This window comes from Callithrix jacchus, chromosome 12 (assembly GCF_049354715.1).
Source record: "Callithrix jacchus isolate 240 chromosome 12, calJac240_pri, whole genome shotgun sequence".
NCBI classification, from domain to species: domain Eukaryota; kingdom Metazoa; phylum Chordata; class Mammalia; order Primates; family Cebidae; genus Callithrix; species Callithrix jacchus.
In genome coordinates this window covers 123,477,039-123,496,900 of record NC_133513.1, presented here as the reverse complement: position 1 = coordinate 123,496,900, position 19,862 = coordinate 123,477,039, and the positions used below count along the sequence as shown (strand labels likewise).

General features: G+C 41.1%; 1 protein-coding gene across 4 annotated transcripts in view; it reads right to left on the bottom strand.

Annotated features, from left to right (window-relative positions):
• GLRX3 (glutaredoxin 3) overlaps window positions 1-19,862 on the bottom strand; it is a 71,429-nt gene that overhangs the window by 31,617 nt on the left and 19,950 nt on the right. For 2 of the 4 annotated variants that reach the window (XM_002756714.6, XM_078344108.1), the window contains 8 exons: window positions 19,094-19,295; window positions 13,756-13,928; window positions 13,456-13,517; window positions 11,295-11,352; window positions 9,182-9,234; window positions 5,085-5,124; window positions 4,902-4,994; window positions 327-590 (listed from right to left, as the gene is read on the bottom strand). In XM_002756714.6, the coding sequence (XP_002756760.2) occupies window positions 540-590; window positions 4,902-4,994; window positions 5,085-5,124; window positions 9,182-9,234; window positions 11,295-11,352; window positions 13,456-13,517; window positions 13,756-13,928; window positions 19,094-19,295 (732 nt within the window). In that variant the 3' untranslated portion in view covers window positions 327-539. Of the gene's footprint in view, window positions 1-326; window positions 591-3,083; window positions 4,795-4,901; window positions 4,995-5,084; window positions 5,125-9,181; window positions 9,235-11,294; window positions 11,353-13,455; window positions 13,518-13,755; window positions 13,929-19,093; window positions 19,296-19,862 lie in introns of those variants that run through there. The other 2 variants (XM_035269518.3, XM_054243484.2) reach the window with 2 other exon arrangements.

The following is a 19,862-nucleotide window of genomic DNA, read 5'->3' as shown; positions in this document are numbered from 1 at the left end:
CCTTGTGAAAGGAGTCTCTGAACCTGCAAACATCCCATGCTGCCTGTGCAGTTTAACCAGTGCGGAGCTCAGCAATGACATCAGAAAAAATGCCAGTTGTTTTTCCAAAGCTGTAAAGAGATCTTTCACCAGCAAGGGGAGCCATTGTGTAGGCGCAGGAGTTGTTCTAAATACTGCTGTGTACTGCAGCCCGCCACCGTTCTCCATTTTCTGAAGACTGCCTTTCTTAACTGCTAGAAGGCACTCATGTACTAAGAAAAAGAGATTTAAGGTGGGTTAACTATAGTATATAGTAGCTGTAAAGACACACTTTTTTCATACAATTATTGTTAATAATTTGAATTTGTTTATTGCATTCTATTTTTGGTGGGAAAAAAATGTAACATACATTTTATTTAGCACGACATTGTGAAATACACAAAACATGTAACTGAGTCAGCAGGATTTTTCTATTCCTAGTCCATCTCTGAGGACTAAATCATGAACTGCTCCCAATGTTATTAAATATGTCTTGCAATAGTTGGGCACCAAGTTTAAGATTAATTTTCTCCTCTCAGTATAGGCAGCAATTCACCATTTTCTTTCAGTTCCTAAAAATAAAAAACAATAATAATATGTATATGCATATATAAAAAGATGAAAACATCTAAAAATCACAGCTTATATGTAAATCTGAGGACCAAAAGAAACACCTATTGGATTAAAACTCGTCTTTTAACACTCTCAAGCTAAATAATGCCATAAAAATTAACAAGGTATTCTTGGCCGGGTGAAGTGGCTCACACCTGTAATCCCAGCACTTTGGGAGGCCGAGGCGGGCAGATAACCTGAGGTCAGGAGTTCAAGAGCAGCCTGGCCAACATGGTGAAACCCTGTCTCTACTAAAAGTATAAAAATTAGTCAGGCATGGTGATAGGCGCCTGTAATCCTAGCTACAGAGGCTGAGGCAGGGACAATCTCTTGAACCCAGGAGACGGAGGTTGCAGTGAGCCGAGATCATGCCATTGCACTCCAGCCTGGGCTACTGTGAGACTCCATCTCATAAATTAAAGTAAAGTAAAAGTTAGGTCGGGCGCGGTGGCTCAAGCCTGTAATCCCAGCACTTTGGGAGGCCGAGGCGGGTGGATCACGAGGTCAAGAGATCGAGACCATCCCGGTCAACATGGTGAAACCCCGTCTCTACTAAAAATACAAAAAATTAGCTGGGCATGGTGGTGCGTGCCTGTAATCCCAGCTACTCAGGAGACCAAGGCAGTGGAACTGCCTGAACCCAGGAGGCGGAGGTTGCGGTGAGCCGAGATCGCACCATTGCACTCCAGCCTGGGTGACAAGAGCGAAACTCCATCTCAAGAATAAAAAAAAAAGTAAGTAAGTTAATGTATCCTAAAACCAACAGATTATTTAGTATTAAGAAATGCAGCAAATGGAGCTAATGAACCCCTATTTAAACTATAGCAATAAAGAAGGAAAATAAATCAAGAGACTTTCAAGGCTGAAGAATGAAGCAATTTGGCTAGGTGCAGTGCCTCACGCCTCTAATCCCAGCACTTTAAGAGGCCAAGGGGGCAGATCACTTAAAGTGAGGAGTTTGAGACCAGCCTGGCCAACGTGATGAAACCCCGTCTCTACTAAAAATACAAAAACTGGCTGGGCGAGCATGGTGGCATGTACCTGTACTCCCAGTTACTTGGGAGACTGAGGATTGCTTGAACCCAGGAGGTGGAGGTTTCAGTGAGCCAAGATTGCGTCACTGCACTCCAGCCTGGGTGACAGAGTAAGACTATGCCTCAAAAAAATAAGTAATGTGATGTTAAAAGCCCATTTAAATATGATGCTTGTTCCCTCCCACTCTGCCACTCACAGAGAGGAAACAGCCTTTGCAATTGAAACCCAACCTGGGAAACATTTCTGTCTCAGGAAAAGCTATAGTACCAGTAACATGGAAAGGCAGAAACTATTAAAAAGACCTAACAATTCAGAAACAGACACGGTATCAAAAGACCTTGACTGGAACTGCAGCACAGGCTCTACGCAGGCTCCATGCTCCTTGTGCCTATTTTCCAGATTTAAAATCTGGAGTGTAGACACCAAGGTTGAAACGGGACAAGTGATAAATAAGATTTTCTGGTTTAAAACAAACATTTAATATGATATAACATTTCGGGTTATTGCTGAGCTGCATAAACATCCATCAATAAAACCATTACAACCCACACGACCTCCTCTCTGGATTAAAATCAAATAGGAATGATGCTGTTACACCAAACCCAGACCGCTTTCAGTAATGTCTAGGGATCTTCTTCCTACTTAGCAAGCAGACACCCTGCCGCTCCAAGGGACCCATCAGGACTTTTCAGAGGACACACTCAAGAAGGCAGAGGACCAAGCAGCTCAGTGGGAAAGGGCGGGTGGCCCTCAGGAAGAATCTGGACGCAATGGCTTACTGGTTATGGGATGGTGGACAACTCATCTGACCTCTCCATGTCTCTGTTTCCTCATCTACTGACTGAGAAGAATTCTGCTCTCTGAGGCTGCTTGGGACATTACATGAAGCAGCCTCTTAAAAGCACCAAAGCAGTGTGCCTGGCATATTGAGGGTGCTTCAAAAAGGCAATCCTCACCAGCCTCACTGCTGTTAATGTGAGCTGGCAGGTGGAACAGCTAGACCTAACCAACTCTTTTAAATCTCTCTCAACAAACTGTCTTAAGTCCAAACATGCTGTAACAGCAGTAGTGAACGGTTTACACTTCAGAGGCAAGAATAATTCACAATTTTCTCAGGACACTAGATTGACCAAGTAACTAAGTCATTAGTTATTCACTCATTCAACGAAACAAATGCTCATTGCTCCAAAGAGGCCACCCAGATTAGACCGTTTCAAATATCTTTTAACTGAACTAACCATGAACTACTGCATTCTGCATCAAAATGGCATCGTAAGAGCTAGTCCACATATCTTCTCAAGGAAAAATGTTAACAATATCACACATTTCAAATGTATATGTTCTTAGCAGGTAAACATAAAAAAAATCATATAACACTCTGTTATATAACTAAAAAGAAGTTACCCACGCAGCTTAGCTTTAGAATTAAATGAGATTTATTGATTGTATCTTCCCAAGAGTTACCAATGGCTAAGGTACAGGCTATAAAACATTCAGACAAGAACAGGCTCAAGAGTATTTGGGGTTTGAGTACTGTTTGTGTCTTACAAAAATACAATTATATACAGAGAGAGAGAGACAGAGAGAGGGAGGGGGACAAATGCAGATCTGTTTTAACTGCTTCAGGGCTATTCAAGAGCTATACTATTAAACATTTTTTCCTCCAGCAGAGAGGCCATTCCCCAGGAAAAATGTCTCACTGGCTAGTTTAACAAGTATGATATCAAACCTAGAACTCCACAGGAAACAAAAGCTGCACAGAGGCAACCACAGAACAAAAACAGCCTCTGCAATCAATGGAGCTCAAGCTTTGTTTCTATGAAACATGTTGGTCCAAAAAAGTGCTGATGTTATTTCAGTGGTAGGCCAGTGCCTTCACTTTACAAAAGCATGTGTTAAAAACTTTTACTCTGGCTGGGCATGGTGGTCATGCCTGTAATCCCAGCACTTCGGGAGGCTGAGGTGGGTAGATCACCTGAGGTCAGCGGTTTTACCATGGCCAACATGGTGAAACCCCATTTCTACTAAAAATAGAAAAACTAGCCAGGCAAAGTGGCAGGAGCCTGTAATCCCGCCTACTCAGAAGGCCGAGGCAGGAGAAACACTTGAACCTGGGAGGCGGAGGCTGCAGTGAGCCGAGATCATGCCACTGCACTCCAGCTGGGTGACAAGAGTGAAACTCTGTCTCCAAAAACAAAAACAAAAAACCTTATTTTACAACATAATTAGAAGCAGTACCACTTTCTATTTGTTTTCTACATAAAAAGTCAAAGATCTGATCTCAGAGAAAATTCTCTAATGGATCAAGGCAAGAGGAAGGCCTGAGGGTAGTCAGCAACCCACCTTTTGGGGCAATTTTGTTCATGTTCCCAAGCAGAACCTGGCATTCCTGCCCAGCATTCGTCTAGCTCCTCTCTATACCCATTTGGCTACCACCCTCCTCCTTGACACCACCATGCCCACAGTGGGCCTGGGGTGCAGTGAAGGGTTTGTGGGTAGATATTAAAGCTACAGTTTCTGTTTCTTGTTTTGGGCTAATCAAGAGAGCTATGGAGTACACAGGTGCTAGTTGGTGAGCCTGCCCTAAATTCTAGTCATTAAATATAAGCTAAGTCACATCCATTTAAAACACAATCAAAGTTTACTTAAAGCAAGAAGTAAATTAAAGGCATTTATCCATCTAACAACCATTTACTGAACTCCTAAAATAAACAAAGCATCAGGAAGGACTTGAGGTATTTAAGAAATGGTGTCTTCTCTAAAAGACTTATAGTCTAACAGATAACAGATTTCCAAATATCTGAAAACCAAAAAAGGACCTACATTTCCGGGGGCAGTGATCCTCAGTCTCTGTGGCACGGATGGGCACCACTGGGCCACAGGCCTCGCACTACTGTCACTCCACACACCCAAGGGCAGGGGAGTAAGGCAAGAAAAAAATACTTTGTTGGCCAGGAGCTGAAGCAGGATCTAACAGGGTGACAGGGAAGACCACCCCATGGAAGGAGGCGCAATGGCTATTCAGGTGTGGAAGTTAAGAACACGCTGCCACGTGCAAACAGTGAGAACAGCAGGATTCTGAGGCACACAGAGATGGTGATACTGGTCCAGAAATGCCTGAGAGTCAGGCTGGAAAGAGGAGTCAAAAACAACTCTCAAGTTTCCATTCAGGAAATAACCTTTACACATACCAAAATCTTTTCTGTTCTGTGGAATAGCGAAAGAGTTAGCCTTACCTTCACGATATCCAATCCTCCCACAAGCTCCCCTTTCACATAGAGCTGAGGGTATGTTGGCCAATTTGAGTAAGCTTTTAATCCCTGCCGAACCTAAAGAAACAACAGGAATTCTGAAACCATCCCATCAGACCCTTATGATTCAAGCTAAGGCAAGGGTGAAACATCAAACACAAAACTTACTTCTTCATCCTCCAATATATCGAATGTTTCATATTCAACACTGCAAAAAAGAGAAGACATTTTAACAGGAAATACAGTTGAATAAAAATTGTAAAACCTCTATGCATTTGATGTTTTTTAAACAATCAAGAAAACTACTTCATTGCTAACAAAATGTACTATAAACCAATGGAAATGATTTTACTTCTTAATCTGCCAAGTACTACACAGAATTAGTCATTCCAACATATGACTTTACCTGGACTTTTCTCCAGTCAATACTGAGCAAACTTTTTCTTATAGAGTGTGACAGTAGCCTTTTCAGGCTTTACAGGCCAGACAGTCTCTGCTGCAAGGACTCAGTTCTGCTGGACAGCACAAAAGCAGCCACTGACAACGTTTAAATGAAGGGATGTGGCTGAGTGCCAATATAACTTTATTTACAAAAATGGGCAGCCAACTGCAACCTGCCAACCCCTGGGCCAGACTGACACGCCCATCGCACAAGCCTTCATTAACTGAACACTCTCACCCACTTTTCGTATCTGCCCCACCCCAGGCTGCTACTTCTTAACCTCCTGGAAGCTGCTCGTGGAGCAGGATGGAGTAGTGCCTGTGGATGGAAGCTGTAGGGGCTCGGCAGCCAGATGACAGCCACACTGCCAGCTCCCTCCACCTTAGCAAGACATGCTTTCCAAACTTAAATCAACTCATGTCAAAGACAGTGCTGTTTTCAATGTACAAAAGACCAATGAAAGCTTTGTGGCTTTAAGCTGTACAATGAACATTATATGTACAAAGAATGAAAAATCACTACATGAATATCCAATTGTATCTACTCAGAGCGATTTCACTGTTAGACAGTCAGGGATTAGCAAGCATGTATGCCTACATCCTTGCAGGGTGACTAACGGTACAGGTGCAATTTCCAAAGGTGGCGAAAGAAAATGCTACAGGTGCTGGGTGCGGTGGCTCACACCTGTAATCCCAGCACTTTGGGAGGCCGAGGCGGGTGGATCACAAGGTCAAGAGATCGAGACCATCCTGGTCAACATGGTGAAACCCCGTCTCTACTAAACATACAAAAAATTAGCTGGGCATGGTGGCACGTGCCTATAATCCCAGCTACTCAGGAGGCTGAGGCAGGAGAATTGCCTGAACCCTGGAGGCGGAGGTTGCGGTGAGCCGAGATCATGCCATTGCACTCCAGCCTGGGTAACAAGAGCGAAAGGGAGGGAGGGAAGGAAGGACGGAAGGACGGACGGAAGGAAGGAAGGAAGGAAGGAAGGAAGGAAGGAAGGAAGGAAGGAAGGAAAATGCTACAGGTAAAAAACTAGACTTTCCATAAAACTGAAACCATCATAGGGAAATCTTGTTTATTTAGTAAACAAGTTCCCAAGGAAACTGTCTGTGGGTGCAAGGAACAGTCAAAAAACTTAAATAACCAGATAAATCAGAAGCAATTACCAAAAAAAAAAAGGAATTCTTAAAAAAAAAGACCCAATGTAAACCTAATTTCTTTTTAAAAAACCCAATGTAAGTCTTCGCTCAAGCTGAACTAACTAAAGGTGGCAAATCTCCTAACATTGTGATAAAAACAATGAGTTATAGAACTATTCATAAAGGATACAGGAAGCACTGGGCCCAAGTATATGTATGGGGAGTCCTAACAGCCAATACATTTCCTAAAAGTCCCTTTCTTTTTTTTTTTGAGACGGAGTTTCACTGTTGTTACCCAGGCTGGAGTGCAATGGCATGATCTCGGCTCACCGCAACCTCCACCTCCTGGGTTCAGCCAATTTTCCTGCCTCAGCCTCCTGAGTAGCTGGGATTACAGGCACGCGCCACCATGCCCAGCTAATTTTTTGTATGTTTAGTAGAGACGGGGTTTCACCTTGTTGACCAGGATGGTCTCGATCTCTTGATCTCGTGATCCACCCGCCTCGGCCTCCCAAAGTGCTGGGATTACAGGCTTGAGCCACCGCGCCCGGCCTAACGGTCCCTTTCAAATCTCAATGTATACTTGGTTCTCAGCCCCTCATGCATGTGTATTTTGGCTACTAAAGGAAAAGGTAAGAAATGAGAAAAAGTAAAAAAGAGCTTTCTCCACATACTTATGACTCCCAGCAAGAGCATGGTCTGCTCAAATTAAAAGAAGCTGAGGACCTGAACGGCCTCACTCATCCTACAGCCAATCATACTTAGCACGTCCAGAGCTGGGAGGTCATTCTCTCCCAAGGCAGCCACTTGCTCTGGGACAACAGGGTGCTTTCAATACAATGAAGATTAGACAGATAAAGGCAAGAAAGCCTGTTAGGACTCCCCATACAAGAACCAAGATGTTCCACCAAAAACACAGGCTGGGTCAGGCCCACTGTGTTGGCTCAGAAGACACTTGTGCCCTGAGGAAGCTGGTCCTGCTCTGGAGGATGAACTGTGTGTATCTCACTGTAGACCATAGCAGAGGGTTGACAAAGAAAGGGGGAAATAAAAAATGACCAAAAGCAAGCCAGCCTCTACTGTATGGCCCAGGCCAGGGATGAAGAGCAGGCTTGAAGTTACAATAAACTGACTGTGCTTGCCTCTATAAAATGTCACAATAATCTGAAGAAATCAACCATAACTTTTTATTTTTTTTAGACAGAATCTCATTCTGTCACTCAGGTTGGAGTACAGTAGCACAGTCTTGGCTCACTGAAACCTCTGCCTCCCAAGCTCAAGTGATTTTCCCGCCTTAGCCTCATGAATAGCTGGGATTACAGGCATTCACCACCACACCCAGCTAATTTTTTATTTTTAATAGGATAGGGTTTTACCATGTTGGCCAGGCTGGTCTCAAACTCCTGACCTCAAGTGATCTGCCTGATCTAACTGTAGCTAAAAACTACAGTTACAATACATGATTTTTAAAAGATGCAATCATGACATGAAATAATGAGAAACAAACAAAAGTATCTGACAACCCTGTGCTAAATATTTAACACAGAATATGTGCTAAGTATCTCCAAATAAGGGGTTTTGTTTTTAACCACAAAAATCAATAGCAATTTTTTTTTTTTTTTTTTTTTTTTTTTGAGACAGAGTCTCACTGTGTCGCCAGGTGCCAGGCTAGAGTGCAGTAGTGGGCTCTCGGCTCACTGCAACCTCCTCCTCCTGGTTTCAAGCAGTTCTCCTGCCTCAGCCTCCGGAGTAGCTGGGACTACAGGCGCGCGACATCACACCCAGCTAATTTTCGTATTTTTTAGTAGAGATGGGGTTTCAACATGGTCTCGATCTCTTGACCTCGTGATCCGGTCACGACCCCACCTCGGCCTCCCAAAGTGCTATGATTACAGGCGTGAGCTAATGCACCCGGCCTAATGGCAATGTTCTTACCTGACAGCTTCACCACTGAGCACATCAAAACTAGGAGCAACTGCAATCTAACCCGCGCTACCTCGCAGATCCAGGTCGGACGAATTCTGTATTGTTTAGCAATTATGATAACTGAGAAAAATTTAAAACTACCTATATTATCCCTGAAAGAGCTTCATGCATGGTGAACTCAGTTATTCACTTTCCTCTGGGAAAGCAGACAAAACAGTTATTCCAAAGACTGCCTAAGGACCTCCTTTATGTTACTAATACTATGACACTGGCCAGGAAATACCATTTTGGTCTAAGTTAAGACATTCACAAAACAATACAGCAAAATATAATGAAAGATACAAATATTTGTGGATAGATATAGATATTACAACTGAAAAGCATCAATGGCAGAACTGAAAAGTTGGAATATTTGGTTTTTTTTGAGACAGGGTCTTGCTCTGCCACCCAGGCTGAGTCCAGTGGTGCAATCGCGGCTCACTGCAGCCTCATCCTCTAAGACTCCAGTGATCCTCCCACCTCAGTCTCTCAAGTAGCTGGGGCCACAGATGGACGCAACCATGCCTGGCTAATTTTTTTATTTTTTGTGGAGATGAGGTCTCACTATGTTGTCCAGACTGGTCTTGAACAGCTGGACTCAAGCAATCCTCCTGCTTCAGCCTCCCAAAGTCCTAGGATTATAGGCGTGAGCCGCTACACCTGGCCAGGTTGGATTTTTTTTAATACACCATTTGAAAACAATATTTACATACCCAGTACTATTTAGTATTTCCAGAATTTGTTTGCTGAATCCACATTTTGCTTCCTAGATGAAAAAAAAAAAAATTGCGAAGATTATATTTTTTATATGACCCAAGCAGAATGGTTAGACCTAATACTCTGTCAACCAGCACAGCACTTGTCCAGGGTAGCTGCCACTACTTTTACTTAGCTCCCAGGGCTTCTTCTCATCCCCTCTTCAAGTACAAACCCAACTACACATCAAGCCAGGCACACGTGACCCACAGACTTTGGTTTGTAACCACTTAAGATGACATGTGTTCCAACAGTTTATAATCTTTGTGGTCAAAAAGTTCCTCTTAGTGAAACCTAGGTTTTCTACAGAAATGTCAGTTCATTCTTTACTTCACTCACACAAAATGATCTTAACTCACTTAGTCTTTTTGCAATGATTATGACAATCATTTTCCCATTTCCAACTGGACCCTGACTCCCATCTTTTTCTTTTCTTTTTTGTTCTTTGAGACAGAATCTCGCTCTGTCACCCAGGCTGAAGTGCAGCAGCACAATCTCAGCTCACCGCAACCTCCGTCTCCCAAGTTCAAGCAATTCTCCTGCCTCAGCCTCCCGAGTAGCTGGGACCTCAAGCGCGAGCCACCATACCCTGCTAATTTTTTGTATTTTTAGGAGAGACGAGGTTTCACCATGTCAGCCAGGATGGTCTCCATCTCTTGACCTGGTGATATGCCCGCCTCAGCCTCCCAAATTACTGGGATTACAGTGGTAAGCCACTGCGTCCAGCCTCATTTTATTTTTACATTACAGAATACTAACTTTTTTGAGGTTATGAAAATCATAAGCTTTTTTTATGCCACAGGACTCCAAATTCCAGCACTCTTGTAGAAAAGATATGGTACCATGTAAACAGTTTAATAGCCGTAATAATACTGTTTCCAAAATGCATTAATACTTTCTAGGCTTCCAGAAAAAAAAAAAAAAAGTTTTGAGAATAAATATCCGCCTAAACAATCACCAAGAATAAGAAAAAACTGTCACTTTATCATTACTAGAAATTATTAACGTGCTCTAATAATCTAGGCTTTAACCTAATGATCCCAAATATGCAGAAATGCATATTAACATGTTCTTTGTTACAGTTACTTTCATTACTGAATTACATTAACTGATTAGTTATGTTAACTAATTAGCTTCATTATAATTAGTTATATTAACTTACACACTAGTTACGGCAACCAGAGCCTGCCCTGTGAAGCACTGTGTCCCTTTACCAATGAGGAAGGTTCAGTTCTCCATGCGCTACCTGCCCAGTGCAACCTGGCTAACAAGTGACGTCTTTCCGTTATTCCAGCGGCCTCACCCTTCAGAGCTTTAGTGTCTTTATCTCTGACACAGGCCAGACTCTGTCCAAACCTGCCTACTTCAACAACTGACTGAGAATGAAGTAGAGGTTCAATTGCTATGAAAACTACAAAATTAGATATAAATGTGTATGGCTGGTTTCTGGAAATTACCACTCTGATCTCAATCTGAAAGAAAATTACTTTTGCTCAATCTATTAGTGGAAGTAATCTATCAAACTTGATATTCAAAATGATGCACAATCCATATGCACTTTCGTCAAAAAACTACAAGAACCATCCCATTACAAATGAGAATTGCTCATCATTTCACTCATTCATCAAACACACACACAGCACACCTGCTACACAGCCAGGGTTTGCTCCTCCACTGTCACAGAAGGACAATCATGGGGTGCAAACTCAAGCACTGGACATTCAGGAAGTCCAGTGACTCAGCTGCACACTCCAGCAGTCCACACACTCAAACAAAAGGTAATGAAATAACAATTCACGCAACCAGTGAAGTGTTACCAGTGTTGACCAGGCTAGCTGACACAGTTCGGCAGCAGAAAGAAACGCACCCCACTGAGATGCTGATGATAAAGTCCCGCAAAATGTAGATTGCTTTGTTTGCGCCCCGTAAGCACCAATTAAGGCCTGGATAACTTCCTGATACCGCTACAGCTTCATTAGCTAAAGCTAGGAAAAAAGGTTTAACTGTCCCCTTGTTGCAGATGTTAACATCGAAAGAAATTACAAATAAAACCATTTTTAAGTTCTTTACCTGTTTGTTTCCTTTCATAAAGAGCATCACAGAAGCTTTATTTGTCAGCACTTTGAGCCTGAAGAGAGAAAATTGATATAAAATGGCTCAGCTCAATTATGCAACAGCACTTTTCCTCTGCTTCGTGAGTAACATGCATATTTGAGGGATGGCAGCATGACAGTTCACAGCTTTGAGTGGTATTAAACAAGCAAATGCATTGACATTTTCCTTGATTTCATTCTCTCCCTAAGCCACTGTAAAACACAGTATGGCTTTTAAGGCAATGAATGTTCCTTCAAGTTGCAATTTAAGCCCATCAACTCACAGTAATAAAAAAATAATAATAACCAATTCAGTAAGGAATTGTTCAGTAAGGGGCTTATATATTAAGCCCATCCAAAACTTCCAGAACTAGATCTTGTGTACACCATCTTCCAACACGATGCTGCATAGCACTGTACACGTGTAAAGCTCACAGGGTCAGACTGCAGGGTGACAGTGTTAAATAAACCTCAGAACATCAGCTAATGCCAGCTACTAAACTCAAATGCTCTCAACACTATGTTTTATATTTTATATAGTCTTTCAAACATCATAATCTAACGTGCCGTCAGGAATTTTACTTCTCTGTATACAGCCACAAGTTCAGTCACAAATCTCAGGAAAGTCAGTGTTGGGACAACGGGTCACCAAAGAACCTAAGCCCCATAGGGTCATGCCACCATGTTCTCCCGACTCATGGCTCAAAAATCTCCTTATAAGCGCATCCCAAATGAAATGCGTATATCACACTTACATTGCCAACCGAGTAGCGTTCGCTCAGGTTCAGAAAAACATAAACAGATACAGGAGTACAACAGTGACCTGACAACCCAACTAACCCAGCCACCTGGACACAGGGAACCACAGGTCACAATGTACTGCCAAAATACATGTCACAAGTCCACAAACTCCACTTCCTGCACTCTGCTGCTCCCTCAGAGCTCTTCAAATTATTACTCGAAATATGCTGGTTTTTACTTTTGACATAATTCTAGCCAGTTACCTTTTGGTGTCTGAAAGCACAGGAGATTTAGAAGCAGCAATTAGGAAAATGGAGGTCTGACGGACACAAGGCCATAAGCAGCAGCAAGTGTACTCAGCAGAGAAGGAAAATCAGCTGAACAGCAAACACAAGCTTATAAAAAGCACAGTTGTCCTTGAAGACCACAGGGCCTCAATGGGCCAAGGGCATCACCAGGCGACAGCCAAGAACCACACATGAAGACAACCAGAGTCAATAAAGGGATGAGGAGCATCACTTTCTCATGAAGAAGACAAGAAATGGTGCAAACCACAGGACAGAATGCGGCACTCAAAGATCAGCCTGACATATGGGGAATGGAATGTGGTTTATAGAAATTATTAATTAAGGACAGACAAATGAGACATTTATTACTATTAAACACTTTCAGAAATTCTCAAGATGTTACACGGCAAAAAAAAAAAAATTACCAAAGGAAGATTTACAAATCACTGATTGCTGACAGACCAAATTCCTTTTTAAAGTTCTACATTAATTCACATTTACTGCAATAAAAATCCCATTAAGTCGTCTTACACACCAAAGTCCAACATTTCTGTAAGAAAACGTCTCTAAAAGCCAAGTGAGATCCCTGATAGAACAAACATAGGTTTCACAGCTCCAAAACCTGCTCGTGTAAGTTCCCGTGGTCTGGAAAGGCCATGAGAAGTGTCCAAAGCTTACTGCAGGTGGATTAGCTTTTCACTCTCACCTCTTGTCAGTGCCCTGGCACTGGGGCAACACCCGCAGCAGTCACCAAGGCTGCACCCAGGAAAACATGAGTGCGCTGAGGTTACGCGAAGGAGCAGTGATAAGCTCTGAAATGCAGACAGGTAAGCAAAATCTGGTTGTTCCACAGAAACAATGACATTCCTATAAAAGCAAAGAGCAACCTCCACATGATCACTAAGTTGGTGCTCAAATTTCTCCAATCCAAATTACAGCTGCCCAAGTTTGCATGGCTAGTTTGATGGCAAACAACAAAATCATGACCTCTGGCATACAGATACCAAATCCTTGATTTCTACACAGAAAGAGCAACGCAAAACCTGAGGACTTTAAAGTATTTTTAACATATTAAATGATAGGCTATTTGAAACTTTCTAAAGCACTTACCTTTCCTCTAATTTGGGGGCTTTGGGACAAATTTTATCTAGTTCTTCAGATGCTTCTAGCTCCTAAAATAAGCACACATGTCAGTTTTAAGAAAAAAGTTATTATAATATAAATCTCCTTGGTCATACCATAACATAGAATACTGATCAATCAACTAATCAGAAATACTGTGTATTCACTGCAGGTTCTTATTAGTAAATATAGATTCATAAAAATTTGTACCCTAAATGTATCACAAAATTTTAAACAGTGTGCTTTAAATGGAACTTCTTTACAAGGCACAGACTTCTCAATTCTGACCTTAATTATATCAAGTCCTCCTATGAGCTCTCCAGAAACATAGAGCTGAGGATAGGTAGGCCAATTGGAATAGGTTTTGAGCCCCTGTCGAACCTCTTCATCTGAGAAGATATCAAAACTGCTAAACTGAATATTATGTTTGTGAAGAATTTCCACCATCTGCTTGCTGAAACCTGTACACAAAAAAAGAAAATAAAGCACTTAGCTTCTCTCTCTCTCTCTCTCTCAAAACACATACACATGATAATACATTAGTTCAGCATACATATTATCTACTGGACATACAGAGACACCTGCTTCTTATTTTGCCGGTGATTTAATTAGCACGGCTGACGAGTATACACAAAGAGAAAATATATTCCTGGATCCCCTTATTTGACCTTGAACCATATCACACATTCAGATATGACTTAACTTTTTGACACAACTATGAGTATTAAAAAAAAAAAAAGTGGTGTATTTATTAAAGCTCCTCTTCATTATCATGGACATTTTTTTTTTTTTTTTTTTTTTTTTTGGTCACAAGAGAAACAGCACTAGCCAAAAAGCAGAGACCTGGGAGTGATGGTACACATCTTGAGCCCTGACGTCTGAGGCTGGAGTGAGCTCTGAGACTGCTACTGCACTCCAGCCTGCAGTCTGAGTAAACAGCAATACCCTAGCTTTAAAAAAAAAAAAAACAGAAATCTGAATCCCTGACACCGGCTCCCTCCACCCACCAAGGTGACACATGATGAGGCCATGGCCTCCACTCAGCACTTTCCTAGCAATCAGGAGACTGACCTGACACTCTGGACAGTCCCTCCCAGCCTTCCTATTGTGAATCTATGAGAATCAACTCTGGGCAGAGGAAAAACAATTCTACAGTTGTTATTTTAACTACTACTTGACTATACTGAAAACCCAATGCTGTTTCGTTTCTACTGCCATTTAACTACCTCCTGTGTACCCACTTCAGTAGTGCTCTATCTTCACTATCTCTAAGCAGGATAAATTAAAAATCATGAAGGATGTGTTCTCCTGTTGTCTAAAATAGGCACAGTACATTGAATTTTAAAGCTATCTTCTCTGTTACATATGAACCATCAATAGATTGACGGTATTCTTTCTCTTCTCATGTCATAACTTGACAGTTTCTTTTTTAAAACTATTTACATTCCCTAAAGTATGTAATGTAATTTTTTTACTACACCATAGTGGCAATTTTATGTTCCATGATTTTATTATACTTTTGTGACACATTTTTATTCTGTACTTTCTTGACATCATCTTATTATGACATTAGAACTGAAGAATAAGAGTGTGAATATCAGTCTTTTCTAAACCTATTAGTCTAGTCTGAAAAAAAAAAGTATTTTTCTTTCCATAAGCTAATTCTTCTCCATTGTTCCCAATACTTCGTATGGCTCTACTCTTTCACGTCTCATTCTTCTTCTCAAACACAGTTGTAATTCACTGGAAAAGAACCTATTCTTCAGATTCAAAATTTCTATAAGACTTAGCAGGGCCAGCAATTATTTTGAAATACAATGAATCCATAAAATTCAATATAAGATTAATTGCAAGAATGGGCTTTACCTGATGTCACCCAAAATCACATTTACTATTAAAACATGGATCTACAACTGAGCTGTAAACATTTTCCAAATCTGCAGTTTATTGAGATGAAGCACTAGTGTTTATTTATAAGTTGCTTTTCCTACATCTAAAGTGTTAAGTTCATGTACAGCCTGAAGTAAAACACTGATTCTAAAATTTTTTTAATTCATCTGGGAGTTCATTAGTAAACAGCTAACGGCTGATTGCTGATGGTTATTCTGTTGCCAATATATTAACTTATTTTTACTGGAACTGGCTGAGAAAAAAGCTTTATTTTAGCTTTAGGCAATTACATGCAGACTAGAAAGATTGACTGGTAGTGTTTCATTTTTAAGGGTTAAAGTGGCAGACTAGAAATGTTATGCTTAAGGATAGCAAGAAGGCTTTATTCTGGTAACAAAATATTTACACACTTTCTTTTTAAGAAAAACGCATGCATGCAATAAAAACATTTAAAAATAGAAAAGTAATGTTTAACTACCACCGAATCCCCATTTCCATTCCCAGTCATTTCTACTCATGACATGCATAGGTGCCTAACTCCACATCTCATCACTACCTAACAATAAACCCTAAAAAACATCTCTGAATCCTGCTGATTTTGTGGCTGATTTAAAAGTAAGAGCCTGGCTGGATACCTCTCACTGCAGGAGGAATATCTCCTCTGTGACTATGCTTCAAATGCCTTTTGCTTTCCTACAAGCTTTGTTAACTGAAATAGTTGTAAAAACTCCCAAATAGTTAACCTGCTCAAGGATTTAAGATTCTGTTTAAAATGACATACACCTCAGTGCTCCTGGAAACACTTCCTAAAACATTTTCCTGTCTTAATGAGGAGCACAGAATAAGGACAATTCAATTCTTTTCGACTGAGACCCCAACCACATGTCAGGCTCATAACACACCATACAATTCTGCAGGTAGAGTCCACGTGGAAAATAAATAGATGGAGATGACCTGTGCAGAAGCTGCGCTGAATCCAACAGGGCTCCAGGAGAGACCCTAAAAATAGCTTTCAAGGTTTTCTAGATATACGATTTAAATGTTATTCGTTCATGTTTTTCTGATTAGCAGAAAGCAAGGTGGGGACCAGCTAATCAAAAAACAAATACTGTTATACTCCGCAGTGGGAGTCCAGCAGTGTTACCAGAGGTAGCACCTTCAAAGCTAATTTGGTGCAAAATAAGAAAAGAGCAGCCACATGAGTGTTCACCAGATTAGATGGCCAGTGCTTCTATAAAGGGGGCTTTGCTTACACCCTTCTCTAAAATGCCAACGGAAGGGCAAAAACAATGCTCTACTAAGCAGGCTTGGAAAGGAACAGCAAAGGGTTGAAGTGACTTATAGTCCCTTAAGAAAACAGTTTAAAAATATTTTCCAATTAATCCTAAGTAGGTGTTTTATTAAAAAACAGCAACATCCTTAAATGATCTCTTTACTGTACATGACAGAAAGACAATGTAACAGCAAATATCAGGAAGCAGAAAAGCTCATTGAAAATGTAGTTAACACAAAATATATAGAAAGCAAGTACTTTAAAAGAAGAAAGTGTAACTGTTAAATCATATGTAACTGAAAATCTTTCTTTATTCTGTCTTTTATTAATTGAGTATCTATAATCCATGTTGTCAGACGGCTCTGAAACGTTTTTGTTTTGTTTCTGTTTTTTGAGACAGAGTTTCACTGTTGCCCAGGCTGGAGTGCAATGGTACTATTTCGGCTCACTGCAACCTCAGCCTCCCAGGTTCAAGTGATTCTCCTACCTCAGCTTCCCAAGCGGCTGGGACTACAGGTGTGCGCCACCACGCCCAGCTAATTTTTGTATTTTTAGTAGAGACAGGGTTTCGCTATGTTGGCCAGGTTGGCCTCGAACTCATGACATCCAGCAATCCACCCATCTCAACCTCCTGAAGTCCTTGGATTACAGGCATGAGCCACCACACCTGGCCCTGATATGTTTCAAAGCTTTTTTTTATTCTAGTATTTGTACAGTCTTCCAAATGCCACTTTGTTAATATAAAAATGTCTAGAAGTAAATTCTAAATTCAGTTTAATAAAGTAAAAGGGAAGCAGAAAAACTATAATTTCTAAGTTTCTCTCTAATTTACTTGAATAATCATACAATATCTGCACTGAAAAGGCCCCCCAAGATTGGCTCCACCCTCAGCAGCACTAGAAGGAATTAAAGGCACCAGGAGGGTAGCTGACTTGTCCCCAAAGCTGCTAAGGCTGCAGGGTTGGCCTGAGGCTCACCTGGCATGACATCCAGTCTAGCATACTGCCCAGGTTATCCTTCTCCTCTGAGCACCTTCCCCAAGCTTCCCCAAGCTTGCCCTTTCATTAGGTTTATCATTCAGAAAACACTGAGACTACTACTGTTCAACTCCAAAGGAGAGAATACTGCAGAGATTCCACTGCAGGTATTCTTCACCCACATTTCACAGCCAGTTCTACCGTACCTGCCATCTGAGAGAAGGTGGTAAATACAATCCACTCAACTGAAGTGGTAAGTTCCCGTTATTAGGCTACCACATAAAGTAAAAGAAATGAGTCTCATGTTTCATAGAAGAAGGTGAATCTGAACCATTTGGGACCCCCATTAAAAGCAAAATAACAAACACGACAGAGACTATCTGTTCCTACCTTTAGTTTAGTACAGACCAAGTTAGCTTTACAATACATAAATAGTAGGCAAAATACTGGCAAGGAAATTTTTTAGGCAGAACTAAGAGATACTTTTAAGACAGAATTCATCATGAAACTTTATTTTTAAAACTACACATTATCATAACCTAATATGTAATTTAATAACCCCACAGGGAAGAATTTAGAATTAAATTCACACTGGAAGCTTGGCTATCTTTGTAAAGTCACAGTGGACATGCTGTAATCATATCAAGAGCATACTCAATGTTACTGCCCCTATCTTAATAAATTCCCTCCTGTGTAGTTGATACAAATTCTCTTAGAGTCTCGACAGCATCATCAAATGGTATTAAATGCTCAATTACGCAGCATACTAATGTACTAGGCACAGTAAAAAGAAAATAACCCAGTACCGGAGGGGTCAAATAACTCTAAAACTTACTTAAGGACAAAATTACAAGCATTCATGTGTACAGAAAAGAAGAGTGACTACAAGCCAAGAAGCTGGCACCTTTCCATTACTAGCAGCTATAAACTGGAAATGACAGCAAAGGGGGAAAGAGAATCATTCGACAGTGATGGCACAGGGAAGGCAAAAGCACACAGGGTGGACACAAAAACAGGATGAAAATTCTGCAAATGTTTTAATTGCTGAAACTAAACTAGGTGAAAAATAGGAGGCTGGCAAGAAAGAAAAGGCAACTGCTAACAGCAAAGCAGCCAGTAACAGGCACAAGGCCTGCTAACGGGGACAGTGATACGGTACCTGAAACCTAATCCTAACTGCGTATCAGGTGACCTTGGGCAAGTCACCTCTATCTTTGAGTCTGAGGACATATGTATAAAACAAAATTCTGAATTAGACGAGTTCTGAGGCTCCTTTTGGTTCCAACATTGAGTCTATAATGCAAACTAATTCTTATCACCTAATCAGAATCTCCTTGGAAATTATAACCTTTCTGATTTTCTAAGGGTATGCGAACACAAGTATAAGATGTATGGTGTAGCTTGTAAAGAGGATGCCCATCTCAACCACACCCTATTCTGGGAAAGCACCCATTTTGTTTAGATTATCTTAAAGGCAGCTTCTTACCACAGCGTGGTTCTTGAGGAGTTCCTTTCATAAACAGCATGCAGGGGGCAGCACGAGTCAATTTCTTCAAGCGCAGGTTGAGATCTTCTTTAAGATGTTCATTAGCGCTGGGTGGGAAGGAGCCACTAGATGCATGTCGCTGAACTTTTTTGGTCAACTCTGGAGCATGTGCACCATCTAATCGGTCGATTTTCTGAGAATTCTAAAGTTTAAAGAGTTATTTAGAGTATGTGCAGCATTCCAAACAGTTACATAGTTCAAATTTTTAAAGGAAACAACAGTATTACCGGAGATGTGAAAAAAGAAACCCTCATTGCCAATTGCCTGCACTGCAACTCAATTTTAGAAATACATAATAATTTTTTTCTTTTCTTGGATAAACACTGAGAAAACACTGCAACATCTCAAAGTCAAATCAGGTCAGTCTAACCAAATACAAAAAAGACTGCCCCTACACTGGCTGGGATGAATCTATTAGGTATAAATGAGGTATTTGGGGAACTACCATAACACCCCCGGGTGCCCGGAAGCTCAGATTTGCACCTGCTTCCTAGAGTCATTCATCAAACCAGAACCAGCCAGAGGTTCCATTATGTCCAGGCACAGGCTCTAAACAACCAATTCAACCAACTCAGGTAGCACTGCGGTTCCACAGCCACATATCTGGATTTTGATCAAGTAGCTAATTCTGGCTGCTGGCACTACACAGTCCATGCCACTTTCCTAAGATGTTGGCAAGCAGCTGACATGGTCTTCTTTCTCAGCATTG